The sequence below is a fragment of the Argopecten irradians genome, chromosome 4 (assembly GCF_041381155.1).
Source record: "Argopecten irradians isolate NY chromosome 4, Ai_NY, whole genome shotgun sequence".
Taxonomy (NCBI): Eukaryota; Metazoa; Mollusca; class Bivalvia; order Pectinida; family Pectinidae; genus Argopecten; species Argopecten irradians.
In genome coordinates, this window is record NC_091137.1 from 22,852,533 (window position 1) to 22,876,274 (window position 23,742).

At 33.8% G+C, this 23,742-nt stretch overlaps 2 protein-coding genes across 2 annotated transcripts; one reads left to right on the forward strand and one right to left on the reverse strand.

Moving 5' to 3' along the window:
• The first annotated feature begins 6,234 nt into the window (after nt 1-6,234).
• On the forward strand, nt 6,235-10,901 carry LOC138321003 (NADH dehydrogenase [ubiquinone] 1 alpha subcomplex subunit 8-like). Its single transcript, XM_069264372.1, has 3 exons — nt 6,235-6,419; nt 9,287-9,465; nt 10,522-10,901. Exons 1-3 carry the CDS (start codon nt 6,285-6,287, stop codon nt 10,733-10,735), a joined length of 528 nt encoding a protein of 175 aa, XP_069120473.1. The 5' UTR covers nt 6,235-6,284; the 3' UTR covers nt 10,736-10,901.
• Nucleotides 10,902-12,191: 1,290 nt separating this feature from the next.
• LOC138321002 (myeloid differentiation primary response protein MyD88-like) lies at nt 12,192-18,953 on the reverse strand. Its single transcript, XM_069264371.1, has 7 exons — nt 18,292-18,953; nt 16,624-17,207; nt 15,632-15,697; nt 14,337-14,384; nt 13,721-13,910; nt 13,302-13,393; nt 12,192-12,908 (listed from the first exon to the last, which is right to left on the reverse strand). The coding sequence occupies exons 2-7, from the start codon at nt 16,976-16,978 to the stop codon at nt 12,598-12,600; spliced, it is 1,062 nt and encodes a 353-aa protein (XP_069120472.1). The 5' UTR covers nt 16,979-17,207; nt 18,292-18,953; the 3' UTR covers nt 12,192-12,597.
• Nucleotides 18,954-23,742: the final 4,789 nt, after the last annotated feature.

Genomic DNA, 23,742 nt, shown 5'->3' on the forward strand with positions numbered 1-23,742 from the left:
AGGTTTTTAAAAAAGAAAAAAAAAATCAAAGGCATTATTCAAATCCAGCACCTTTATTTTCTTACTAGCATGGTGCCTTTCTTGAAAAATAATGGAAGGCACCATATTTTCAATGTCTTCTAGGCAGAAAACATTTCTTGTTGGGGTTACCTTGAATTAGTTCATTTGATACCGTTTGAATATTTATCTGAATTGCTGATAGCACGTCGTAGGCCATTTGGTTTTTTGCAATGTGGCTGTTCAAGCTTGTCGGGAACGCGTACAAATGGACTAGCCTAACCCATTATAAATATAAGGGGATGGCAGGTGGAATATTGGAAATACAATTTACTTATCTAAAACCGGATTTGTTTAGCTTAAGTTGGATCAGGTTTATTTGCATTATCACTTTTTTCAGCTTCAAAAAGATTTCAACTTAAGTCAAAAACATTTTTTTTACTTAAGTGAAAAAAAAGTGATAATGCAAAAAAACTTTTTTTAACGAAGTTGAAATCTTTTTAGCTTAAGCTAAAATCTTTTTAACTTACCTAAATAACTTTTGAACTTAAATTATTATGTATTAAATATCAAAAGGACTTGCCATAGTTGGGACAATTTGTATAGGAAGACGGGCTGGGAAAAGTCAAACAACAAGATCGAAAGAAGCCAATGTATCGGAGAGAAGAAGACAAGTATGAAGAGAGAGTAACAAGAAGAAGAGAAAAAGCAGTAGAAATAGGAAATCAGAGAGTATGGACTAAGAGGGAAACAGAAGAAAGGAAATTGTCCTGTACACAGATCTAGAAATACACACCATGGCAGCTTCAGTTCATCTTGGGAGCGGTATAAGATGTACATGTACTTCCAACACCAACCAATCTTCACAGATGGGGACTGGTGGAAGATCAAACATGCCAGCAGTGTGACAGTACTGGAAGCACATTCTTTCATCGTGTGAAGTGGCAGTGACTCAAGGCAAGGGCGATACATATGGAGGCTTGGTGCTCGGACAGCTTGTGGGCACTTTGGAAAGTGAGAGAAAGAAGGCAAAGGAGTGCAGAAAGGACCAATATTTATTCAGTTTCAAAAGGATGGACAAACACCGATGAAATCAGCTAAGACCAACCTAGGTACGTTTCGGTACATACATGTATGGGAGAATTTTCGTGAATTTGATACATGTATAACGTTTCGGTACGTACGTTTTGGTAAAGTTTTGATAGCACTTTCGTATAATACTTTTTGCCAGTTATTATATTAACTACTCATAGACATATGTCGCTGAGTGACGATTGCAGGAACTAGGAGGAAAGTTTACCTTCCCGGAGATGGTGGAGACAGCACCAAAGTCTGACATAGTGCTGTTATCTCTAGCAAGAAGAAACTGGTCTTGGTGGAGCTGACTGTGCCCTGGGAGACAACGTGTGAATCGGCCCATGAGCGGGAAAAAAACAGTATGCTGAGTTAGTAAATAAATGCATATCCGGAGGAAAAGGCTGGTAGGCATGCAAATTTCCAGTGGAGTTAGCTAGGCTGCCGATGATTGCCCAGCCAGTCATGCTGGAGGATGTTTGGTGGCCTCAGTATCACGGGGAAAGCGAGGAAGACTGTCGTTAGAGAGTTGGGGAAGGAGGCAGAGAGAGCATCCCGCTGGCTGTGAATGCGCAGAGGAGAGAGTAGCTGGAAGCCAACCGTCGACGAGCAGGGACTGATCACCCCGACTGACCCACCATCCGGAGAGAGTTCCAGGATAAGGGTTGAAACCGTCGAAGATGGATGGACCTTGTTGATGACGACGACGATGAAGCAGCAACACCTGCAGCTGTATTCAGGCACCAACCAAATAGTTAAACTTCTGTTCTCATAAAGATCCTTCAAAGAATAGTCCGAAGTGACGATTCATTAGACAAATGGATCTATTTTGCAAAATGGATCCAGAACACGGGTGGCCAACGAATTCCTTTGACCAAGAAATAAAAAAAAAAACTGGCTGGAAATAAAGATCTGATCGTAAGGCCAAGAAATTATAAAAATGGTCAACAATAAAAGATCTGACCGTTATAGGCAAAAACAATAAAGAACTGGTCAAAAATAAAGATATAATAATTATACCGTATAGTCAACATTTTAGAGAACTACTAAAATAATTAAAATTCCGTTAGTGCAATACATAAAACAACTGATCCGAAGAAAGAACTGACAATAGGCCAAGACCTTAAGGATGTATTCTTCTGAGGATTCAGTCCCGTTGATGTCTCGTTTCGACAAAGATCAAAGAAGTTATGAGATTTTCAAATACAATTTATCAATATCTGTAGCAAGTTGCCAGTTGCAAATTTTGTCTAAAAATTGCAATTCTAACTTCAGCAGATTTTTTATACCGGGATATTAAAGATGCTGCACCGCTGACAAATGGTATTTTTGCACTATCAAAAACACGAACAGACGATTTAGTATTTTCTTCAGTTACAAAAGTTACTTTCTTTACACCATAACCACCATTGAAAAGTTTGAGCTTCTAATTTTACTTCAAGTTAAAAATATGAAAAATAATTAATTGCATCCCGAAAAAATTCCGTGTCACTATATCCTATATGGAAGGAAGTACTGATTGCACATGCACCAAAGGCGAAATAAATTATTTTATATTATTTTTTGTGTTAATTAGAAATATATATACATGTACGTGATCAAACACCAATTATTGTTCAACTGATGAATATCATTTATGCTTTATCGGCGGTGGAGCATCTTTAAGAAATGGCCCATTTGGCGGCCATTTTGAAATTGTGTCTTTTTTCGCTTTGAGTAGAGCCAAAGTTTTACCAATTTTTTACTGAAATTGATTTTACTTAAATCATCACTGCACCAGCATTTTTAGCTATATCGAGCTAATTTTTGCTGTAAATCTTTACTTGGTTCGTAATAATTAAAATATTGAGCATAAATGTATGCAATGATTCACTTTTTTCACTTTATTTTTACATTTAATGGTAATTTGAGCAGTTTTATTTTTTACTCTAAAATACTGAAAAATAACAAATATTCAAGTGGGGCAAAAAAGTAAGCACACGGACTCCCAATTTTTCTGCCTGATTTTGAAAGACAACCCTTTCCCTGTTGACATGCATAATATAAACAAAAGTTTAATACCAGAACTTTTTCTATAAAGGGTTAGATTTGGCAAAAATGGCTGAAAATGGTGCATTTTGTAGCTCAAAATTAAGGGGTAGGGGTAGCATATGTTGTTATTCTGAGAAAAAATATTAGTCTTATTAATCAAAACTGGTATATTTTAAAAGAAGACTACTGGAAAATAAATTTTATAAACATTAATACATATCAAACACCTCATTAGGAAATTATGGCTTTAATCTCTTGTGTATAAGGTCAAAACGGCAGAATTCCTATAAAATCCAATATTTTGTCAACTAGGTATCTTTGAGTGACAGTAGCTCAAAAACGACCACACGGACATATGTTTTTTCTTTCATTTTCTTTCATGGTATGAACTCCTCTTTCCAAAAATCTATATGAGAAAAAAAAGTTTAATACAGGAAAATTTTGACTTCTCAGATGAGTACATCCTTAATAAAGAGCTGACCAAAAATCAACATCTTGCCGTTAGGGTAAGACATTAATTATAAAGAACTGGTCAGAATAATTATTTGACCGTTAGGCCAAGCTAAAAATCAAAACATTTATGCCAAATGACATGTTACATTTGTCTGTTTGTACGTCAAAACAGCTAAGATCTGATCGCGAGCAAAAATAGAGATATGACTTTTAGGCCACAAGACGTTAAAGAACTTTAAAAAAAACTATGATATAGCCTTAGGTGTTAGCGAATAACTAGGACATTGAAGAACTTACCGCAAATAAAGGTATACAACGTGTGTCATTTAATGGTAAAATATTGGTAAAATAAATATCTGGCCACCAGGTCAAGACATCAAAGTAAAAATATGACCATCAGGCCAAGACATACGGGGCGGACGAACTGGTATAAAAAGTAACTAATTTGTATATAAATACCTAACTGTCGGAACAATCTAGAGTATACGTACGCTATTAAAGAACTGGTCAAAGAAAGAATAAATAAAGATAAATAAAGACAAATAAGAATAAACCTGGTCGTTACGCCAAGACATTAAAAGTTCTGACTGTTAGGTCAAGATATCAAACAACTGGTAATTAAGATGATGATCTGACACTGTTCGACCAAGACCCACTCCCTTTTCGAAACGACTTTTGATTTTAAAATGCCTGGGATGTACTGAAAAGTGATTGGCATTTTTGTAGAGTCGCAAAAATACTACAAGGATTTATAAGTCTCACTTATACATTGTACATTTGAAAAAGAGAACTTATTGTCAATCAAAGCAGAAACATATATATTAGAGAGATCTTTTTTTTATGATTGGCAGATGTACCTCTGTTTGTGCATATTTTCTTTCATATAAACTCTTAAATAGCTTAATACAGCAGAATAACTTTGATATGTTATAAACAAGGATTTATAAGTGAGAAGGATTCGTCAGTGTCTTTACACGACTAAACACCACGTGAGACGCCTATGGACCGGGAATAAAAACCATTTTTCTCCACAAACACTTGTCTTATCGAGTCAAGCGAAACACCAATGTAAAGTTAATTAACACAACATTTAGTATGATTTAAGGACGAAATATTGAGAAGAACTTTCTTAAATTTTCGTTAAAAAAATACGACAGCTCATGCAATGACAGCTCGCTTCAGTTTTGTTTGTTTTTGTTTGTTTAGTTTTACGTCCTATTAACAGCCAGGGTCATGTAAGGACGTGCCAGGTTTGTTGGTGGAGGAAAGCCGGAGTACCCGGAGAAAAACCACCGGTCAGCGGTCAGTACCTGGCAACTGCCCCACATAGGATTCGAACCCGCATCCCAGAGGTGGAGGGCTTGTGGTAATATGTCGGGACATCTTAACCACTCGGCCACCGCTTCAGAAAGTAATACGGTAACCCTCGCACCCGCAAGCTACATACATCAAAGGCTGCTTCGGCGGATATCGAAGGAAAATCACTCGTCGCCCAACGTCACTGTCAGCCCAAAACCCAGTGTGACTTATATATCCTTCTCATAAATACGTCCTTGGTTATAAAAGTTCAGTAATTTTAAAATGATTTAAGTACGATTTTCACGGGAAAGAAAGAAAAATATTTTAGCTTTTACATCAAGGACGTATATGACTTATAAATCCTTGTTGTACATTAATAAAACGAAATGCACTTTCGGTTTTGAATGTCTGATTTTCGAAAAACCAGGGAAAATTGCTTATTTTCATGCTTTTCAAAAATCCATAGGGAAATCTGGTCACATCAAATTAATACAATGTTTAACCTTTGTGTTAATGCAAAGATAACATGTTTTAAACAACACACTTAGAAGTAGTTAGCCAAGAGAACATGCTTAAAAAACTGGAGGTCCTTCTGCTGGTCAACACAGAAAAAGAAGGAGTTTCCAATCTCTATCATAGGGATCTGAGTATTAGATACAGTAGAGACATAGATAATTTAATTACTATCTAAATCTCTGGTTGTTATATCTCGTTGTTTTGTATAATGACAACAGACTCCATAGATTACACTATGTACATGTTTATTCGCCTGGGTACTGGTGGGAACTGCCTTGCCTAAAACAATGCATTTAACTACAATACATGATTATATTTACAATGTACAGGGTACAGGGCCTGGAAAATTAATTGGTGTGTTATCAGGTACCGGACAATCAGACGGGCGCTGTCTGGAATTAGATGCTGTCGGGTTACGGTCATGTCAGTTCAATTAACTGTTGGTATGATAACACTGATATACTCGTGACACTACACTGGTTACAGATTATATAATTATTATCCACCATCTGGAAAATGATTTTTATCGATTTTTTATCTAGACCCCTAAAACGCCCTAAAATGGTCTTAAGGCACTTTGGTGTGTTCATAATTATATTGTAACTAATTCTCAGATCCCTGTGAGTCTCTGTGTACAGTACAGTATATTTTCTGATAAAAGTCAAGAGAAGAGAACTCCAGTCAGTGATTTGGGAAATTATCGGTAATTAGTTTGAAAATATAAATGAAAAATCAAAAGCTAATTATTTATTATACAGTGTAAATAATTGTATTTCTTTGTGACGGATTTTAAAAACGTGTGTGGTTTATAGTTAGATACCACATTTAATGTCTTGGTCATTTTAGCGTTTGCGTTTGTCGTACACTATTAACAAGCGTGCGATTAACCGATGTAACCTTGAACGGGTTGCAAAATGTCGGGGGCATACACAAATCAAGATTATTTGCCGAGTTATGAGGAGTTGAAAGTACCAGAGCTACCTATCTCATTCTCAGCACTTCGTGCAGCTAGTTTGTATATGGGAAAATACTGCGACGAGCAATGTAAGGTAATGTTTCGATAAACAATGGCCGATGTTTGTTGGGCTGGTGACCAGTTCTGTCGGTTATGAATCAGCCAATTCTCGCAATTGCATGCGATGCCGATGGTGCGTATTTGTCTAAAAGACGGCGCTACAAAGCGGATTTCCAAAAAAACAATCATACAAACACTCTGTGTACGATAGCGAGAATTTGCTGGGCAAGAACGTGTAGGTATATATATTTAGCATCGACTGAAAGAGGGATTGATGCCAGGGATGGAGACTTTGGATTTGATAACATTTAGGCTAATAGTGTGTAGGGATTCAGGAGACCAATCGGTAGAATATAAAACTTACCACTAGTGATCGGAGGTCAGGGGTCGGCCAGTGTTCAATCTACGATTATTTTTCGTGGGTCCTTTTCAATGGTTTTTGTGAAAACAATGGGTCCCACAGTGTTATAGATACCCATTTCCATAAATTTCATGGGTCCTTTTAAAATTCTGTGAGTCCATGATTCGGGATGCGCACGTAGATTTATCACTGGGTCCGAACCAAGTCCTAGGCTTGTTTTGTACATCTTTCCTCTCTTGGTGATTTATGTTACACTGTTAAAACGTTACTGTTAGCCAACATATACATTAATTATACCACAGGAGTTTGACGTTCTGTCAATAAAGTTAATATATAGTATAAATATACAAAAAAATATCCCTATATACTATATATATTTATACTATATATTATTGACAGAATGTCAAACTCCTGTGATTGTACGTACATGTATGTAGAAATGTTGTCATGCTAGGCACTACTGACAGTACAGCATGTATTTACAACACAGGACCTAGTAAGAATATTCTTATCTGTCTTCTTCATTCTGACCAACCCTTTGTAAGAGTATATTATCGCAGCTAACTATGTATATGTACAGGGGCTTTACGTAATGTCAGTAATATATGACATGTTTAGAGAAAACACCCCTTGGTTGATATTATTAGTAGTGTCTAGGGGATATTTTATAAAAATAGATTATTCTTCATTTGAATTAAATTGGAAGAATGTCAAACTCCTGTTCATAGCCAAGAGGAGTAGTAAATTGCAAGACAGGGGTTAAAACCCAGATGCTCTACGGATTAAGCTACCTGGTTGGTCCATTAGAGAACTGTTACACCTTCCCCATAACCTTTTTGTGCACAAAAACTGAAAAGGACATTCCAGTTACGGTATATCTATACTAGTAGGACCCCATTTCCAGAACACTTACAGTACACAAGTACTCTTCCTTCCCATTTTATTCGACTTAACCCACAATCTAGAATACAGGTATAACCCTTTGTCAAGTTATCACCTCAATTGAAATAAGGTTTGGTCACAGGTACCAAAATTATGTAAGAGAAACAGAAAGATACTAACCCAGATTTGGGTATACAAGATACAAGATACAAGATACAAGATACAAGAAACTTTATTTAGTGTCGAATATATAAAACATGGTAACATAAGCTCGTTCGAGCTTGTATTTCGACAAAACAAAGTATATTGTATATATAACAGAAATTAAAACTAAAGCATCACAGTTGTCAGTAATTATAAGTACAGGCACTACATAAGCTATCACAGAATTTTTTACAAATTTGTATTAAAAGGGGTGACAAAACAAGCAACAAAGCAAACCAAAATAAAAATAAAATAAAGACATAAAGACATGTGTTACACCACAGGATGCAGGAGACATTAAGAACAAAGTTTACACTTACAGTCCGGGCCGTCCCACTTACGTAGCAGCCTCCGAAACTCTGCATAGTTTTTCAACCTTACGCAGGTCATTTGGGAGGCACCCAGATTTGGGTATGAACTAAGGACATTGAACAGCAGCGAAAGCTGTGTTGCTTTTTTACAAATCATAAAAAATGTATCTTGTTGCTGGTAATCAATCTAATCCAGAACTGTTACACATATAATCTGCAAGAATGTAAGATTATGGACAGTTCAGTTAAGACTGTCATGTCTGTCAAAGCATCTAAGTCTGGCTTGCATGAAAATTTCAAAGGAGCACTACAAGTGTATATCCTACATTTATTTAGTAAGGAGGTACAAATTAAGATGTTAACTTTTTAGCCAACCATTATAGCTCATATGTAGGTTCCTCTAGCCAGCTTGGATTTTGATATTGATAGTCAAGTTTGTTACCGTTATTTCTCAGAAAGTACTGAAGGGATTATTTTGTTCTCAAATTTCATATGTAGGTTCCCCTAAGGCCCTTGTGGTGCATATTGTGTTATGGGACAGATTGGTCAACAAGATGGCGGACAGGCCGTCATCTTGAACTTTGATAGTTGAAGTTTGTTACCGCTTTTTCTCAGAAAGTGCTAAAGAGATCTGATTCAAATTTCATATTCAGCCCCCGTTAGGGCCTTAGTTTTGCATATTGCATTTTGGGACTGAACGGTGACCAAGATGGCCGACAGGCTGCCATCTTGTATTTTGTTAGTTTAAGATTGTTACTGCTATTTCTCTGAAAGTACGGAAGCTATCTTTCTCAAATTTTATTTGTAGTATATTTGAAAAGTTTGTAGAGCAGAGAAAAGATCCCTTTTTCCAATGTCAGACATAGAGCATTCTTTGGTGGGGGCCAAAATCCCTCTGGGATCTCTTGTTTGCATTTAAAATTTGTTGCATCAACATTTTAGTAGTAATATTTCTGCAATTTTCTTTTTGTCATCAATTGAAAATGCAATAGGAAAAATAACCAAAAATAATTTTATTCATATAATACAGAAGTCATACACTGCTGTACTTAAGTTGGATGTAAACCTGATGTATATATGTTTCAAGTCAAATGCATACACATTTTTGTATCAAAGTTTTGATGATAACCTTATTTATTTCAGGAATTTATGTTGTGTAATGAGGAGCTGAAGGACCCAGTACGATGCATGAATGAGGGCAAAGAAGTTACTAGGTGTGGAATGGAATTCCTGAAAAAGTTACGACTGAACTGCCAAGAGGAATTCAGTAACTATCACACTTGTATAGATACAAAAGCTGGAAGGCAGATGGATTTCAGATTGTAAGTAATTTGCTGTAAGCTCCATGTCCGCATTTTAAACCACCATTATCAGATGGTAATAGAATGAATTAGAATTGATTCTTCAGGAGTGTTGTAGAAACTATCATATAAGTCCTTTAAAGATGCTCCACCGCTGACAAATGGTATTTTTTCACTATCAAAAACAGGAGCAGACGATTTAGTATTTTTCTTCAGTTACAAAAGTTACTTACTTTCCACCATTACCACCATTGAAAAGTTTGAGCTTCTAATTTTACTTCAAGTTAAAAATATGAAAAATAATTAATTGCATCCCGAAAAAATTCCGTGTCACTATATCCTATATGGAAGGAAGTACTGATTGCGCATGCACCAAAGGCGAAATAAATTATTTTATATTATTTTTGTGTTAATTAGACATATATATACATGGTCAAACACCAATTATTGTTCAACTGATGAATATCATTTATGCTTTGTCGGCGGTGGAGCATCTTTAAGTTATAGTTTTAAAACTTCTCAAATTGCATATACATACTATACATGTACATGTATATACATTGTATATATGGATTGTAGTTCCTAAATGGCACAATTTTATAATTCTATATTTTGTATTTTTTCATCTTTTAGAAAACAAAATGACCATCCTCATCTCCAGGGGTTACTAAACCAATGTGTATCCACTCCCAAGACTATTTTATAGTATAGTAAATGAAAACTGAAGTCATATTAATAGAAAAACCATCTGACCAATCACAGGGCTTCAGATCAAATGTTGTTGTACAAAAAGTCTTCAATTTTACTTTGATATCTACAGTCAAGGGCTTGGTACAATGGTAGTGATAGAAACTTCTGGAGTATTGAAGATGCAAAATTACAGAAATATAATGCTACTTTTTTGTTATGACATTATATATTATCACATACAATGTATCAAACAATACCAACATATACCTAAAGAGCTGATAACTCTGTAATACGCAAAAAAGAATTATTATAATTTTCAATTACACCTTATTTGCAGTATAATTATTTTGACATTTAGCTTTTTTTTCTTGCTTCTTCTTATCATAGGTGTAGAGGGGTTCAGCAGCCTTTGGATGATTGTTTGTTGAAGACAATGAATCTGGAGCGTCCGGATCCTGGCTATTTTTCGGAGCGTCGGTTTCACTCCACAACACGTCCAGCTCCACCAGACAACAGAAGGAAGCATGAGCCACTTCCAGGCATGGCTGATCCAGCCAACATGCCTAAGTCACAGAAACCTTACCCTTCAGTGTTACTTTGATGACTTTATGGCTTAATCTGTTGATACATTTGACACTGAACAGCCTTAAGGCACTTTCAGAAGAAAAGAGAGAATAAACCCAACATTTCAGTGGTATAGGTGATAGAAGACTTGCAGAATGATTTGTTATGCGTATGTTTGTGAATAAAATAAACATCAGTTAATATTTTAAGAGTTTTTTCTCATTTGAAATGTTTCGGATGCAGTTGTACATGTATGTGTGATTTATTCAGGTCTACCAGGATTACTTCCCTTCGTTTCACTCCTGGGCCGTTTTCGATTATACGGTTTGACTGGTTGGACCTAGTAGTTCATTTATTAATTAAAGACAGACCTGGTGATTTTATACTGTTTTCAGACGAGCCTTGGCAAAGCCCTCACAGGCATGTATTAAATATTGCAGGTCCGTCAGGATTTATAATTGAAATAATTACTTTAACCAACGGTCGAACCGGTTGTTCTGAAGGTAGTGGCAGATGGAAACAAAGGGAAGTAACCCTGATAGATCAGAGTAATTTAACCACAGTGTACCGCTATTCGATTCTTTTAATGTATGTACAAGAAAGTCTCTGCAGTCAGGTCTGCAGCAGACCTGTGATTGGTCAGTATTTTTCTCCTAAACTGCCTTCAGGTTTACTATGAGATAGTCCAGAGTGGATATAACAACTATCGAGGTTGTTATAAATTGTACATGTAGTACATGTATTAGTTTTATTTTTTGTCATTTAAGCATCAAATATCAATGATTAACAAGAGAGCAATGAACAGTGTGCTGTTATTCGATTCTTTTGATACATATACAAGGATGGCGATGGTGGGCTAAAATTGCCAGAAGGTGCACACCAACACTATAAATTCATGAAGTGCTCAAAATTAAAATTAAACCCTGAGAAATATTTTGACAAAGTGCCACTACCGCCTTTGTTGTTATAAATGCTTATAAAGCATTATACATGTATTTCTGGGACTTTTAATGAGTTCTGCAGCTTGAAATTTAAGGGTGTTTATACAAGTTGTAATAACCCAATCCATTTGTCTGTTATCTATAAGATATATTTAAACTAAACGTAACTGGCCTACTTAATCTTACTTAAGACAACAATAATATCCGTCGAAAAGTCTTTAAAGCTACAATATTGCAGCTAGATTTCTTTCAGCTATTTTCCCTTGCAATCTATAGAAAAATTTAGGTAATTAAATACCTTCAATTATTAAAAAAAATATTTTGGAGGTCTATACATTGTCATCATTGTAAAATCATGCCTGAATATATAAAGAAAATTTTCCAGTAAAACGTAGGCCTAGATAAGGCTAGATAACGTGTACATTTAATTATATGATAGAAAGTTTTGGGCAATACCTGATTGTGGTAGTGGACTGCGGTATTTAACACTCTCAAATGTTTACAGCTGGTTTAGATGGTACAAATTTCATTAGACATACAACGAAATCAAACTAATATTACTAACTCATTTATTTAATTTTGTCTATAACATGTATCACATCTAAAAAAAAACAATCAGGCAATATTGAGAATGATTTAATTTTGAGGAATTATTTTGTTAAATCATTTTGTGAAAAGATGCACAGTGTCAGAGGATTTCGATTCCCACGTGTTACGCAGAAGAAATATACCAGCAGCATGCTTCCATTGGTTTTGTTCTACGAGAACTCTGGTTTTCCTCTACTCGACATAGCTGCGAAATCATCATAATTTCCTCAACCAAAACCGGCCACACCCCAACTTGCCCTGTAAGTGTATTAATAATACGAAGGAAGCTGTCAACATGTCTTATAAAGCACAAATACCAAACAATGAGAACATCTTTTTATCAGCATTTACTTTGACAACCTGTCATTATTCAAAGAGGATTTTGAACATTTTCCGTCACTTGTGAATTGTTTTTAGATTTTCTCCCGAAAAGTCTTGTTAAAAAGTGTCTTGCTTTCTTTTCCTTCTTGGGCGCATTGACGGAGTTATTACTGCCCGATGCTTTCTTGTCGTCCGTTTCGTCCCAGTAAGGACTGACGTCCTTGACCGCCTTGATCAGACGACACCAGTTCCAATCCATCATGTCCTCTTTAGTGAAATCACAGAGGGTCACGTGACGCAGTAAATTGGGAATCTCCATTTTACTGACAAGAACAGGAACTAACCTTTTTTGTTTGGTGGCTGTAAATAATGATAATAAAAATAATAATTGTACTTTAAAACATGTATATGAATATGTATATTTTATAAAATCAAAGTTTGATAATACTGTTCATAATGTCTTTTTCAATATCTAGAATTTTCATTAGCTTTGTTTTATCTGTATCATTTATTTCTATTTCAAGCATTTAAACATTTTTAAGCACTTAAACATATTTCGCAACCAAAACCATGCATTCTGAAGACCTTTTTGGATATACTTTGAACAATTGTCCAAGTCAATTAAACAGTGTTTAGATAAAACAACTGGTGTATAAGGCGCCCCCCCCCCCCCACCCAAAAGAAAAAAAAAGAACAGAAACGAAAGGAATATGTATAAGGCGACTAAAAATGGAAGAACTTCTAATATCGTACCTGGTGACAAAGAATGAGCAAATTTGGTCATGAAGTCACAACTCTCACTCTTAAGGTATTCATCGGACAGGACAATGATCATCAGACGGCATCTGGAAAACAAAGTCAGTTGATGATATTAGGACAGGTATATATCCCTTCCTCTCTTACCCTCTTAAATACCATTTTACATATAATGTATGTGACTTTAAATTCCACCTTGTCTGTGTGATTTCAGTGTTTTTTAGGAACAGGCTTTATGTTAAATGTACAACTTGTGCTCAATATATGGTTTCATATTCAATATATATACATATCTATTTTCCTTTATTATTGTCGACCATAAAAATGCCCAACAGATATCAAGGACATGCTGTTATTGTAATTATTATCAACGTGTCCACATTTTTATATTTATATAAATAAGAACGTTTGCCTACCGTATTTTTATGAGTGTTGCGTAGGCATGAAACATTGCTTGCCCAGGCAGATCGTCACGTGAAGGAATACATAACCGACACTTCTTTTCTTCTAACTTCTTAGCCATCATATTGACAAACGCGGCATCCGTATCACTTTCGGAGTTCCAGCATACGAAAACGTCGTAATATTGTGGTTTTTTGTGTATGACTATATGAAACAAACATTAATCACACTGTTATCATTATATTCAAATATCATAATATTTAATTGATATGTTGTTAAATTTATCAACTGTACTTAAATGCGTGTATGTAATTTAATTTGTACATTCTCTGGCTAGGAGAGGGCTTTTATAGACCTAGCCTGTTGCCCAATTCTATTTTTTTCCAATAAAATTAGTTGAAATAAAATGAATACATAAAGTTCATTTACTAAATTTAAATCCGATACTTGAAATGCCACTTTATCTCTGTATAATGCAATACGAGCACAAATGGACTAATTAAAGCGACAGTGATAATTTGACTTCTAACCAAGGAAGGGCGTGTCGCCTGTATAAATATAGTTTTATTTTTAATATTATTGTAAGAATCATTACAGCAAGCAGCAATTGTAAGGTCACGCAATACTTACTATCCGCGTGAGTCAGCACAAGCTGGTCATCAATGAGAACGTTCTTCTCTGCAACAGAAATGAAAAGTACATCGATTGTTTTCTCTTACTCTGTGTACTTTCTATTGTTTTATTACTGACACACTACATTTGCATGACGCGTCCATGTGAAGCGTTAGAATGACATTATCGTCATTACAGTATTAATTATCGTGACGTCAAATAATTGAAATGTAAATTGCTCTGTGGTGAGACTAATATAATATTTCACTCCTTTGAGGGAGTCCTTACAATGCATCCTTGGAAACTTTTACATATTCTGGGAAGATTCTTAAGTTGGCTAACAAAAGACTTTGTCGATTGTTTGACAGGTGGAGAACCTTCGTCTGAAGGTTGAAATTTACCTGATCTCAATCTCAGAAGGTAAATGGTTATTTTTATCTCTTAACCTGACCTCTTTCTAATATAGTTTAGTGTTGACATTGTATAAATATCCTAAAATTTTTGACGTAATACATCGGAATGTTATTGACATAACGTACACACGGCATCGTCGTGACATCATGCTGTTGTTCTGTACGTGCAGGTTGTCTTGTAGAGTGGGTATGTATGTACAGGTCAAGAGAGATCTTTCTTAACTTCACAGACCATTTTGATTATTTTTTTTATCATAACCTCACGAAAACTGATGCATATTTATTGTGCCTTCATAAAAAACTTTGCAATGCTTCAAAATTTATGACATTGTTGATAATAGGCGCAGTACACTATGATATACTGATCACGTGACGTCATTGTCTATAGCTCGTGTGAGCTATAGGAGAAAACAGGTGAAAATGCAAGACATAGAGATGCTTATAGAGTGGATGGATAAGTGCATTCGTTGCCGAGTATAATGTGATCGTTTGAGGCGTGCTGCTCTGTATCTTTATAGTATGCCATTGCGAGTGACATTTCGACATATAAACTGCGAATATGTGACGGAAAACAGCGCAGCCCAAACTTAAATTGTTATGTAAAACAAAAATAAACCAAATTATTTTTAATTTATTATCTAGATGATACTATAAATTATCTATACAGTAGGTAGTTATTTAGAAAGTCTAGAAATCTGGATGTCATAAAACAAATACAATGTATGAGCATACTATGTCACTAATTTTGTTTTGTATACATTGAACACAAACGTCCTTTCCTCATACAGGGATACTATTGAAATCCAAATCACATATCTTTACGGGCGATCGTGAAGATAATTTGAAAATGACATTAGATAATACATGTAAATTGTAGAATGTGTTCTTGCGGATACTTACCAGCTAGTTTATTACAGCCTGGTAGAGGCTTTTCATGTCGTCGCAATTCTGTCTCTATGTCCGAATCTAAAACAAATCAGTAGATTTAATGAATAATAAGGAGTTTAATGTCAGCCGAACGTTTTTGAATTAAATTCGTAATAAATATTGGTATGGTTTAATATAGTGTTATATCCTTTTGACAGTCAGGGCCATTTAAGGACGTCATAATAAACATTAGTAACACGTATGATTTGTTTTTGCTAGATGGTTTCGTTTTAAATATATTTTAATAATGTTCCTTTTTAATACCATTTCCATAGCTCTAACAAATAAGTAAATTTAACAAGAGTAAACTAATTAAATGGTTGTCTAACACTGACAACGACATTGTTGTGCCATATTTGTATTGTATCTGTCAAAAGTTCGTTGGCTGTGTCAAATTACCATTAATATAACTTTCCTTACCAACCTGAATATATTTCACGAGAAAAGAGTAAAGTTGATGAATAAATACAGCATTAAATTATCTAGGGTAGAGATATGTGTACAGTAAGATGTCAGTTTCTATAAAAGGTTATTAAGGCTATTTTTTTTTTACAATCAAAAATTTCTGCTCTGTAATGCCGTGGCATCACAAATTTTGGCTCTTGGTAATGATTTTGATGTGTAATGTTATTGATACATATGTAGGTTGTCAGAAATGTCTATGTATGGATCAGAATCAAAGTGTTACACCAAACTTTAAATATTCCCGAACGAATCATTATCTTCGTCATCATGAATTGCACGTTGAAATAAACATTGTAACACACCATATGAAGCGGTTTGCAGCAAGATCTATGTCCGACTGCCAGATATTTTTTCTTATAACTTTAGTAATGAATTTGACACGTTCTGATCTTGTAAAAAAGGATCGTAAATTCATCACTCTTGAAAACAGTAAACATAAGGTTATATTCGTATAAGAAGATATGTTATTTATAATATTGTAAATAGGGCTAGAAACTTACTGATGTACTTTAAGCTATCCTCCATGACGTCATGACGTTGTAGCTTTTCTAAATGGGCCCATAACTGTCCAATACAAGGATTTTTGTCCTGGTGTTTCTCCCATTCTTCTAGCAATGCACGAGTCGGATTTTCACTGTTCTCAAATTTTCGTATTTCCTCGTATCTAAAATTTAACAGTTCAGCCAGACCTGTATAGTCTGGTATTAGCTCCAGAGTATCATCGAGTTCCCGTTCCGGATTCAACATGTCGGCAAGCTTTTTACGTGCCGTCATATTAAGAATGGAGATTGGGAGTTTATACCCTTCTTTTGATAGTGTCATCTTTTCAGAAACAATATCAGGTAGTATTGCCATTATTAGTTTGCTGTTATCCAACTTCTGTATGTAATTTTACCAATTGAGATACAAATTTATTTACCTTTTAAACCGTCATTGAGATTGGTAGCCGTTATTGACTAAACAATTGAACAGAAAGTTCATTTCCATAACACCAATAAACGACGCTCTCGTAGTTTTGGCAGCCAGTATGTAATTCACCTTCTCAGGCTCTCCATTCTTCGGAAATCCTCTTGATTTTGATATTCTGTAGGAAATAAGATTTCATTTTACATCATAAAACTGAAAGGTTATGTCAAAAAAAAAAAAAAAAAATAAATAAATAAATAAATAAAAAGTAAATAATAATAAAAAAAACAAATACAAAAAACCCCAAAACATAACAAAACCCCCTTTTCCTACAAAGCTTTACATTGAAATTAAATACTTCCTCATTATATATGAATTGAAAGGCACCTATTGATATTTCGGTAAATATATATGACTGTAAGCTCTATTTAGAATATCCTCCTTTGAGTTATCTATGACATTACCTTTGCCCCATACTGACTGTTTTGTTACCCAATAAAATCTAGTCCAACCACGTCCTATCAAGCCTAGATCTGCTTGTTCTAACTTGCCCAATAAATACGATAAGAATTTACAAAGTGACTGTACTCTCAGACATTGATAATATGAATTACAGCAATTCAAAAGAGTTTAGACATCAGAATGTGATATTAGATATAAAATTACTAGCTTTTTCTATATATCTGCTGTGATAGTCATGGGCATAATTAGTTATTTAGTGACAGGTAAAACTAACAGTTCTCATATGGAAATGAATTGATCCAGTAATACATTAACTGTCAAATTACTGTAAACAGGGTATTGAAAAAAAGCTTATTTGATAGAAATACATTTACAAGTCGAGAGTTCAATGTTTATTTGGGCCAATGACCAGGTACTGGCCAAAGAACAATATTTTCCTGAGAGATCCAGATTTCATCCAAATGCAATAAATAAGGTTGATAATATAAAATCCTTTATAGTATCTTTTATCAAAATATAAAGAGTATCCTTTAATCTCTGAGATGGCTGTTGTATAATTTACATAATGATATCGTTATGATTTTCTAATACTTGATACCAGATGTTAATTATGTCCCTTGTATTAGATAATCTCATTCTGAGTGAAGAGATCTATAATACAAATAATGAGTATCGTTTCAATGATAATTATTATATACATATCTACATGTACATACAAAATGTTTCACGTGTTGTCATTAATACCATATTTTTCTTCTATAAACATTATACACCTGAAATGTGTGGTACTATGTACATACCTGGTATATGATAACGAGAGTGCATCACAGAGAAAGTATGCCCGAATACCAGTTGAGGCGGTTGTTATAGTACTTTCACTCCTAGTTACATAAGGACGAATTTCTATCCGAAAGTACTACGTGCAACTAAATCTCCTTGCTTGATTCCTGGTATAACGTAAGACATTTGATTATACTTCCTAGACAGACCGGGGAATTTTGGAAATATTTCAAACTTCCTGTTTTGTTACTAAATAAAGCCATTCTATATCACGTCACTACTATTAAATGCTAAAGCTCTGCCGCTACCCGTTGTAGGTGTATAACAGGAATTAACCTACCTGTGCGTACGTTATTGTGCACGACTCGTAACAAAGCACACTGGCTGTGTGTATTACCGTGAATCCCCTAAAATACCTAATATGTATTTAGTGACATTAATGTAATGCTCACTCTAAATATCATTTTATTTTTATAAAAAATTGTGGACACTATAGTTATGCTTGACATATTTTCAATGTTATTTAAACAATGTTTATTTGTTCATCACCGCCTTTAACCACAATCAATATTCCACTTCCTTTCTTTACATCACGTCGTGTTCTTATGGTAATATATTATATCCTTCCTCCTTTATTTTTGATCATTCTCCCTCAAAACTAGGCATCCTCCATTGAGATCCTCACCCGATCCTTCCACCCCCACTCTCGTCCCCTAGCTCATGATCGTCTTTCCCTCTCAACCCACCATTTATCTATCTTACTAGTAAGTTACTAATAAGTTTTATAAAGAACTTGTTCCATTAAGAAACCAGCCTTGGAAAATTCAACACTAGAAAAATATTATATTCCATCTTATAATTTAAATCAAAAACCTTAGATTGGAATAAGGTATATTGTATATCATATCGTAATTGTTTTGTCTCAATAGGTGCACGGACATGTTGGCTTTAAAGGAAATATGATTATCAGACAGATGAAACATATTTCGTTTAATTTACAATGTAAAATGCTGTATGAGTACTAAAGTGTAGTGACATGCATCGAAAATGATTGCATATGGTCTGCTGAAAACGGAAAAAAAATGATAAAAAGTTTGTCTATTTGTCAAGTGTTTATCATCTTAGACAATGGCACAAAACAGTTAATCCTGTAGTATTTGTAAGTGTAATGGTAGTCATAGTATAGTATGTTAGTCATAGTATTGTCTGTTAGTGATATTGTCTGTTATTGATATTATTGTCTGTTAGTGATAGTATTGTATGCTAGTGATACTATTGTATGTTAGTGATATTATTGTATGTTAGTGATAGTATTGTCTGTTAGTGATATTATTGTCTGTTAGTGATGGTATTGTATGCCAGTGATGTATTTAAGTGATAGTATTGTATGTTAGTGATAGTATTGTCTGTTAGTGATAGTATTGTATGCTAGTGAGAGTATTGTATGTTAGTGATAGTATTGTATGCTAGTGATAGTATTGTATGTTAGTGATAGTATTGTATGCTAGTGATAGTATTGTCTGCTAGTGATAGTATTGTATGTTAGTGATAGTATTGTATGCTAGTGATATTATTGTTTGCTAGTGATAGTATTGTATGTTAGTGATAGTATTGTATGCTAGTGATACTATTGTATGTTAGTGATATTATTGTATGTTAGTGATAGTATTGTCTGTTAGTGATATTATTGTCTGTTAGTGATGGTATTGTATGCCAGTGATGTATTTTAGTGATAGTATTGTATGTTAGTGATAGTATTGTCTGCTAGTGATAGTATTGTATGCTAATGATAGTATTGTCTGTTAGTGATAGTATTGTCTGTTAGTGATAGTATTGTATGTTAGTGATAACATTGTATGTTAGTGACAGTATTGTATGTTAGTGATAGTATTGTATGTTAGTGATAGTATTGTATGTTAGTGATATTATTGTATGTTAGTGATAGTATTGTATGCTAGTGATAGTATTGTATGCTAGCGATACTATTGTATGTTAGTGATAGTATTGTATGTTAGTGATAGTATTGTATGTTAGTGATAGTATTGTCTGTTAGTGATAGTATTGTATGTTAGTGATAGTATTGTATGCTAGTGATAGTATTGTCTGTTAGTGATAGTATTGTATGTTAGTGATAGTATTGTCTGCTAGTGATAGTATTGTCTGCTAGTGATAGTATTGTATGCTAATGATAGTATTGTCTGCTAATGATAGTATTGTATGCTAGTGATAGTATTGTTTTTTAGTGATAGTATTGTCTGCTAGTGATAGTATTGTTTGCTAGTGATAGTATTGTATGTTATTGATAGTATTGTACGTTAATGATAGTATTGTCTGCTAGTGATAGTATTGTATGTTATTGATAGTATTGTATGTTAATGACAGTATTGTCTGTTAGTGATAGTATTGTTTGTTAGTGATAGTATTGTTTGTTAGTGATAGTATTGTTTGCTAGTGATAGTATTGTTTGCTAGTGATAGTATTGTATGTTAGTGATAGTATTGTATGTTAGTGATATTAATGTCTGCTAGTGATAGTATTGTATGTTAGTGATATTATTGTCTGCTAGTGATAGTATTGTTTGCTAGTGATAGTATTGTATGTTAGTGATAGTATTGTATGTTAGTGATAGTATTGTCTGCCAAAATAGCATTGTATGTTAGTCATAGTATTGTATGTTAGTGATAGTATTGTATGTTAGTGATAGTATTGTATGTTAGTGCTAGTATTGTTCGCTAGTGATAGTATTGTCTGCTAATGATAGCATTGTATGTTAGTCATAGTATTGAATGTTAGTGATAGTATTGTATGTTAGTGATAGTATTGTATGTTAGTGATAGTATTGTTCTTTAGTGATAGTATTGTCTGCTAATGATAGTATTGTATATGGCGTTATGGATTGAATTGATTTGATTTGATCATCACAGTTTTTAGCATTATCATACGGAGTTGATGGGTAGATTGGTTAACTATAATGAGGTGATCCAAAAAATGTTAACATTGTTATCCTGCATTATCAATAGTGTCAACTTGGCATTGCGTTTTTATTCTCGTTAGCAGAAAGTTGTTACATAACAGAATAGAATAAGTATTCTGCATTGGTTATAAAATCCTTATGAAAAATGTGATTTTTAATTCTGATAAAAAGTTTATATAAAAAAAGACAAGAAAAACCACAACGTTCCTGAAGTGACAAGGTTTAGATAGATCTTTGATGATCGCATCCATGGTAAATATGTAATGATTGTCAGAACTACAAAAACATTTTTTGTGTTTCCTGCCACTGACCTAGAATTCAGTCACATACGATTCAATTGATATTTGATAATCGTTGTGACCCGCATAACAGAGTTATATAGCCTTTTGACATTCAGTGACTTAATAAGCTTTCACATGTTATCTGGTGAACTAAATATACTTCTATATAACTACCATATGAACATGTGATCAACATCCATGACCTTTAGAACTGGCTAATAACATAAAACAGTTACAATACAGAACTGATTTGCGGAATGTCTATTATTAAATGCTGTTTATTGGTTTAAATAGCTTAATATGTTTAATTGGGAAATATTTAAATGAACTTCTCTGATTTTATCAGTTGTCGATACACGGATCTTGGGGGGATTTTCAACCTAACAATGTAAGTGTATAGATGTCTGTCACCCGGTAATTTCATATACATGTATCAAAATGAGATTATAGGTATATAAGAGATGTAATGAACCAAAATAGTATGCCTTCGTGCATTAAACTGTTCTAAAGGGAGAAAACTCTGTAAAGAATATCTTATCTGATTACAATGCACTGTTGTCATAAGCCATTTCATGCGTGTGGTGAAATAATCGTTAATTTTTCTTTTAATGTAAAGATGACAACTCCGTAGCTTTTTCAAAGTTGTTCCTTTGATACACACAAAAATAAAATTAAAACACTGGATGAAGTGGAAAATAAAAAATAAATAAACAACGTCAAAACTTTTTCAAAACCCTTTTCTCTAAAAATGTTAATAAAGTTAATAAAGGATACAAGTAATATTAAACCATACCAATACTTATTATGAATTCATTTTTAAAACGTTCGACTGACATTACACTCCTGACTATTCATTAAATCTGCTGTTTTGTTTTAGATTCGGACATAGAAACCGAATTGCGACGACATGAAAAACCTCTACAAAGCTGTAGTAAACTAGCTGGTAAGTCTCCGCAATGACACATTCTACAATTTTAAGCTAATAACACGAATGATGCTCGTTATCAACTTTTGTTTGGAGTTGTTTATTCAATGTTTCTTTCAGCGAGTGTCTGATAAGAACTTAGCAGTGAATCAATTATTGATAAAACTTGAGTACCAGTGGTACCAGGTGAAAAATAAACATAGATGTAATTTTATCAGTAAATGCGTATTACTAGTTTATGTCCAAACCTGTCTGTAAAGATCATAAATAAGAAAAGAAATATGCTCTTTATAGCCAAGCGATATTTATACAAGGGGAAATTGTCTTTCTACAAATGCGGTGGCTAACGTAGGTGTCTGTATTTGAACCTAAATGATATGTATGTTGGTTTATTCGCTTCCTTTGTTTATGGATATTTCATTTTGTTCAGAAATGTGACAATTATTGATACGGTGTCACACACGGTTATGTGTATTTATTGATACGGTGTCACACACGGTTACGTGTATTTAGGCAGGTTACAAATAATCGACTCTCTGAAATGATTTATAAACTTTGTATCATTTATTAATAAGAAAACAATATATCATCAGTAATAAAATTATTTTCATTTTAGTAGTCAACATGTAAAATTGATAGAAATGATTATGCAAAACGGAGTGAATTGCATTTATATAACATATTGTAATAAAAACTCTTATGCAATAAATTGTAGTTTGAATTTTTTTTAAATAAAAAACATTCTTGGTGTCACATATTACATTAATTTTTTATTTTGTTTGATGTTATTTCACGGGTTCACATTTGATAACTTCTTTCTTTGTTACCCGTTGTAGTATTGTTCTTGGCTATTGAGTAAATAAGACTACTGAAATAGCGGAGTACTATACTTGAGATACAACATAAAGTTCAAAATACAGCAACAATACGTTATCAAACATGTAATAGTTTCATGACACCAAAAACAGATTATGTTTTAACTAGAAGACCAGCTCCCTGGCAATGATATTAATTATTTGTCTTTAAAACATTGTCAACAAGCTCAATATACTATCTAAAGTAACAGTGGTAAAGGACACCATTTAGCTATCCCGTATAAAAATAACAACATGCTGATCCGCTAGAGGCGTAGAAGTAGTCCTTAATAAAACAAGATTGATTATAATAATATATGTACATGTATAGGTACACGCTAAATGTCAAACATACATACGACCATGACATGTTATTATTTTTGTATTTGTGAACGATACATGCAGGATTTGAAATGAAATATATTCTTGATTCTTAA

Bases quoted from the DNA above. Each gene is read 5' to 3' on its own strand.
- LOC138321003 (XM_069264372.1), top strand. From the start codon at position 6,285: ATGTCGGGGGCATACACAAATCAAGATTATTTGCCGAGTTATGAGGAG. The intron at 6,420-9,286 runs GTAATGTTTCGA...TATTTATTTCAG, and splicing joins ACTGCGACGAGCAATGTAAG to GAATTTATGTTGTGTAATGA. The intron at 9,466-10,521 runs GTAAGTAATTTG...TTCTTATCATAG, and splicing joins AGGCAGATGGATTTCAGATT to GTGTAGAGGGGTTCAGCAGC.
- LOC138321002 (XM_069264371.1), bottom strand. From the start codon at position 16,978: ATGGCAATACTACCTGATATTGTTTCTGAAAAGATGACACTATCAAAA. The intron at 14,385-15,631 runs GTAAGTATCCGC...TTTCTGTTGCAG, and splicing joins AGGCTGTAATAAACTAGCTG to AGAAGAACGTTCTCATTGAT. The intron at 13,394-13,720 runs GTAGGCAAACGT...TTTGTTTTCCAG, and splicing joins GCAACACTCATAAAAATACG to ATGCCGTCTGATGATCATTG.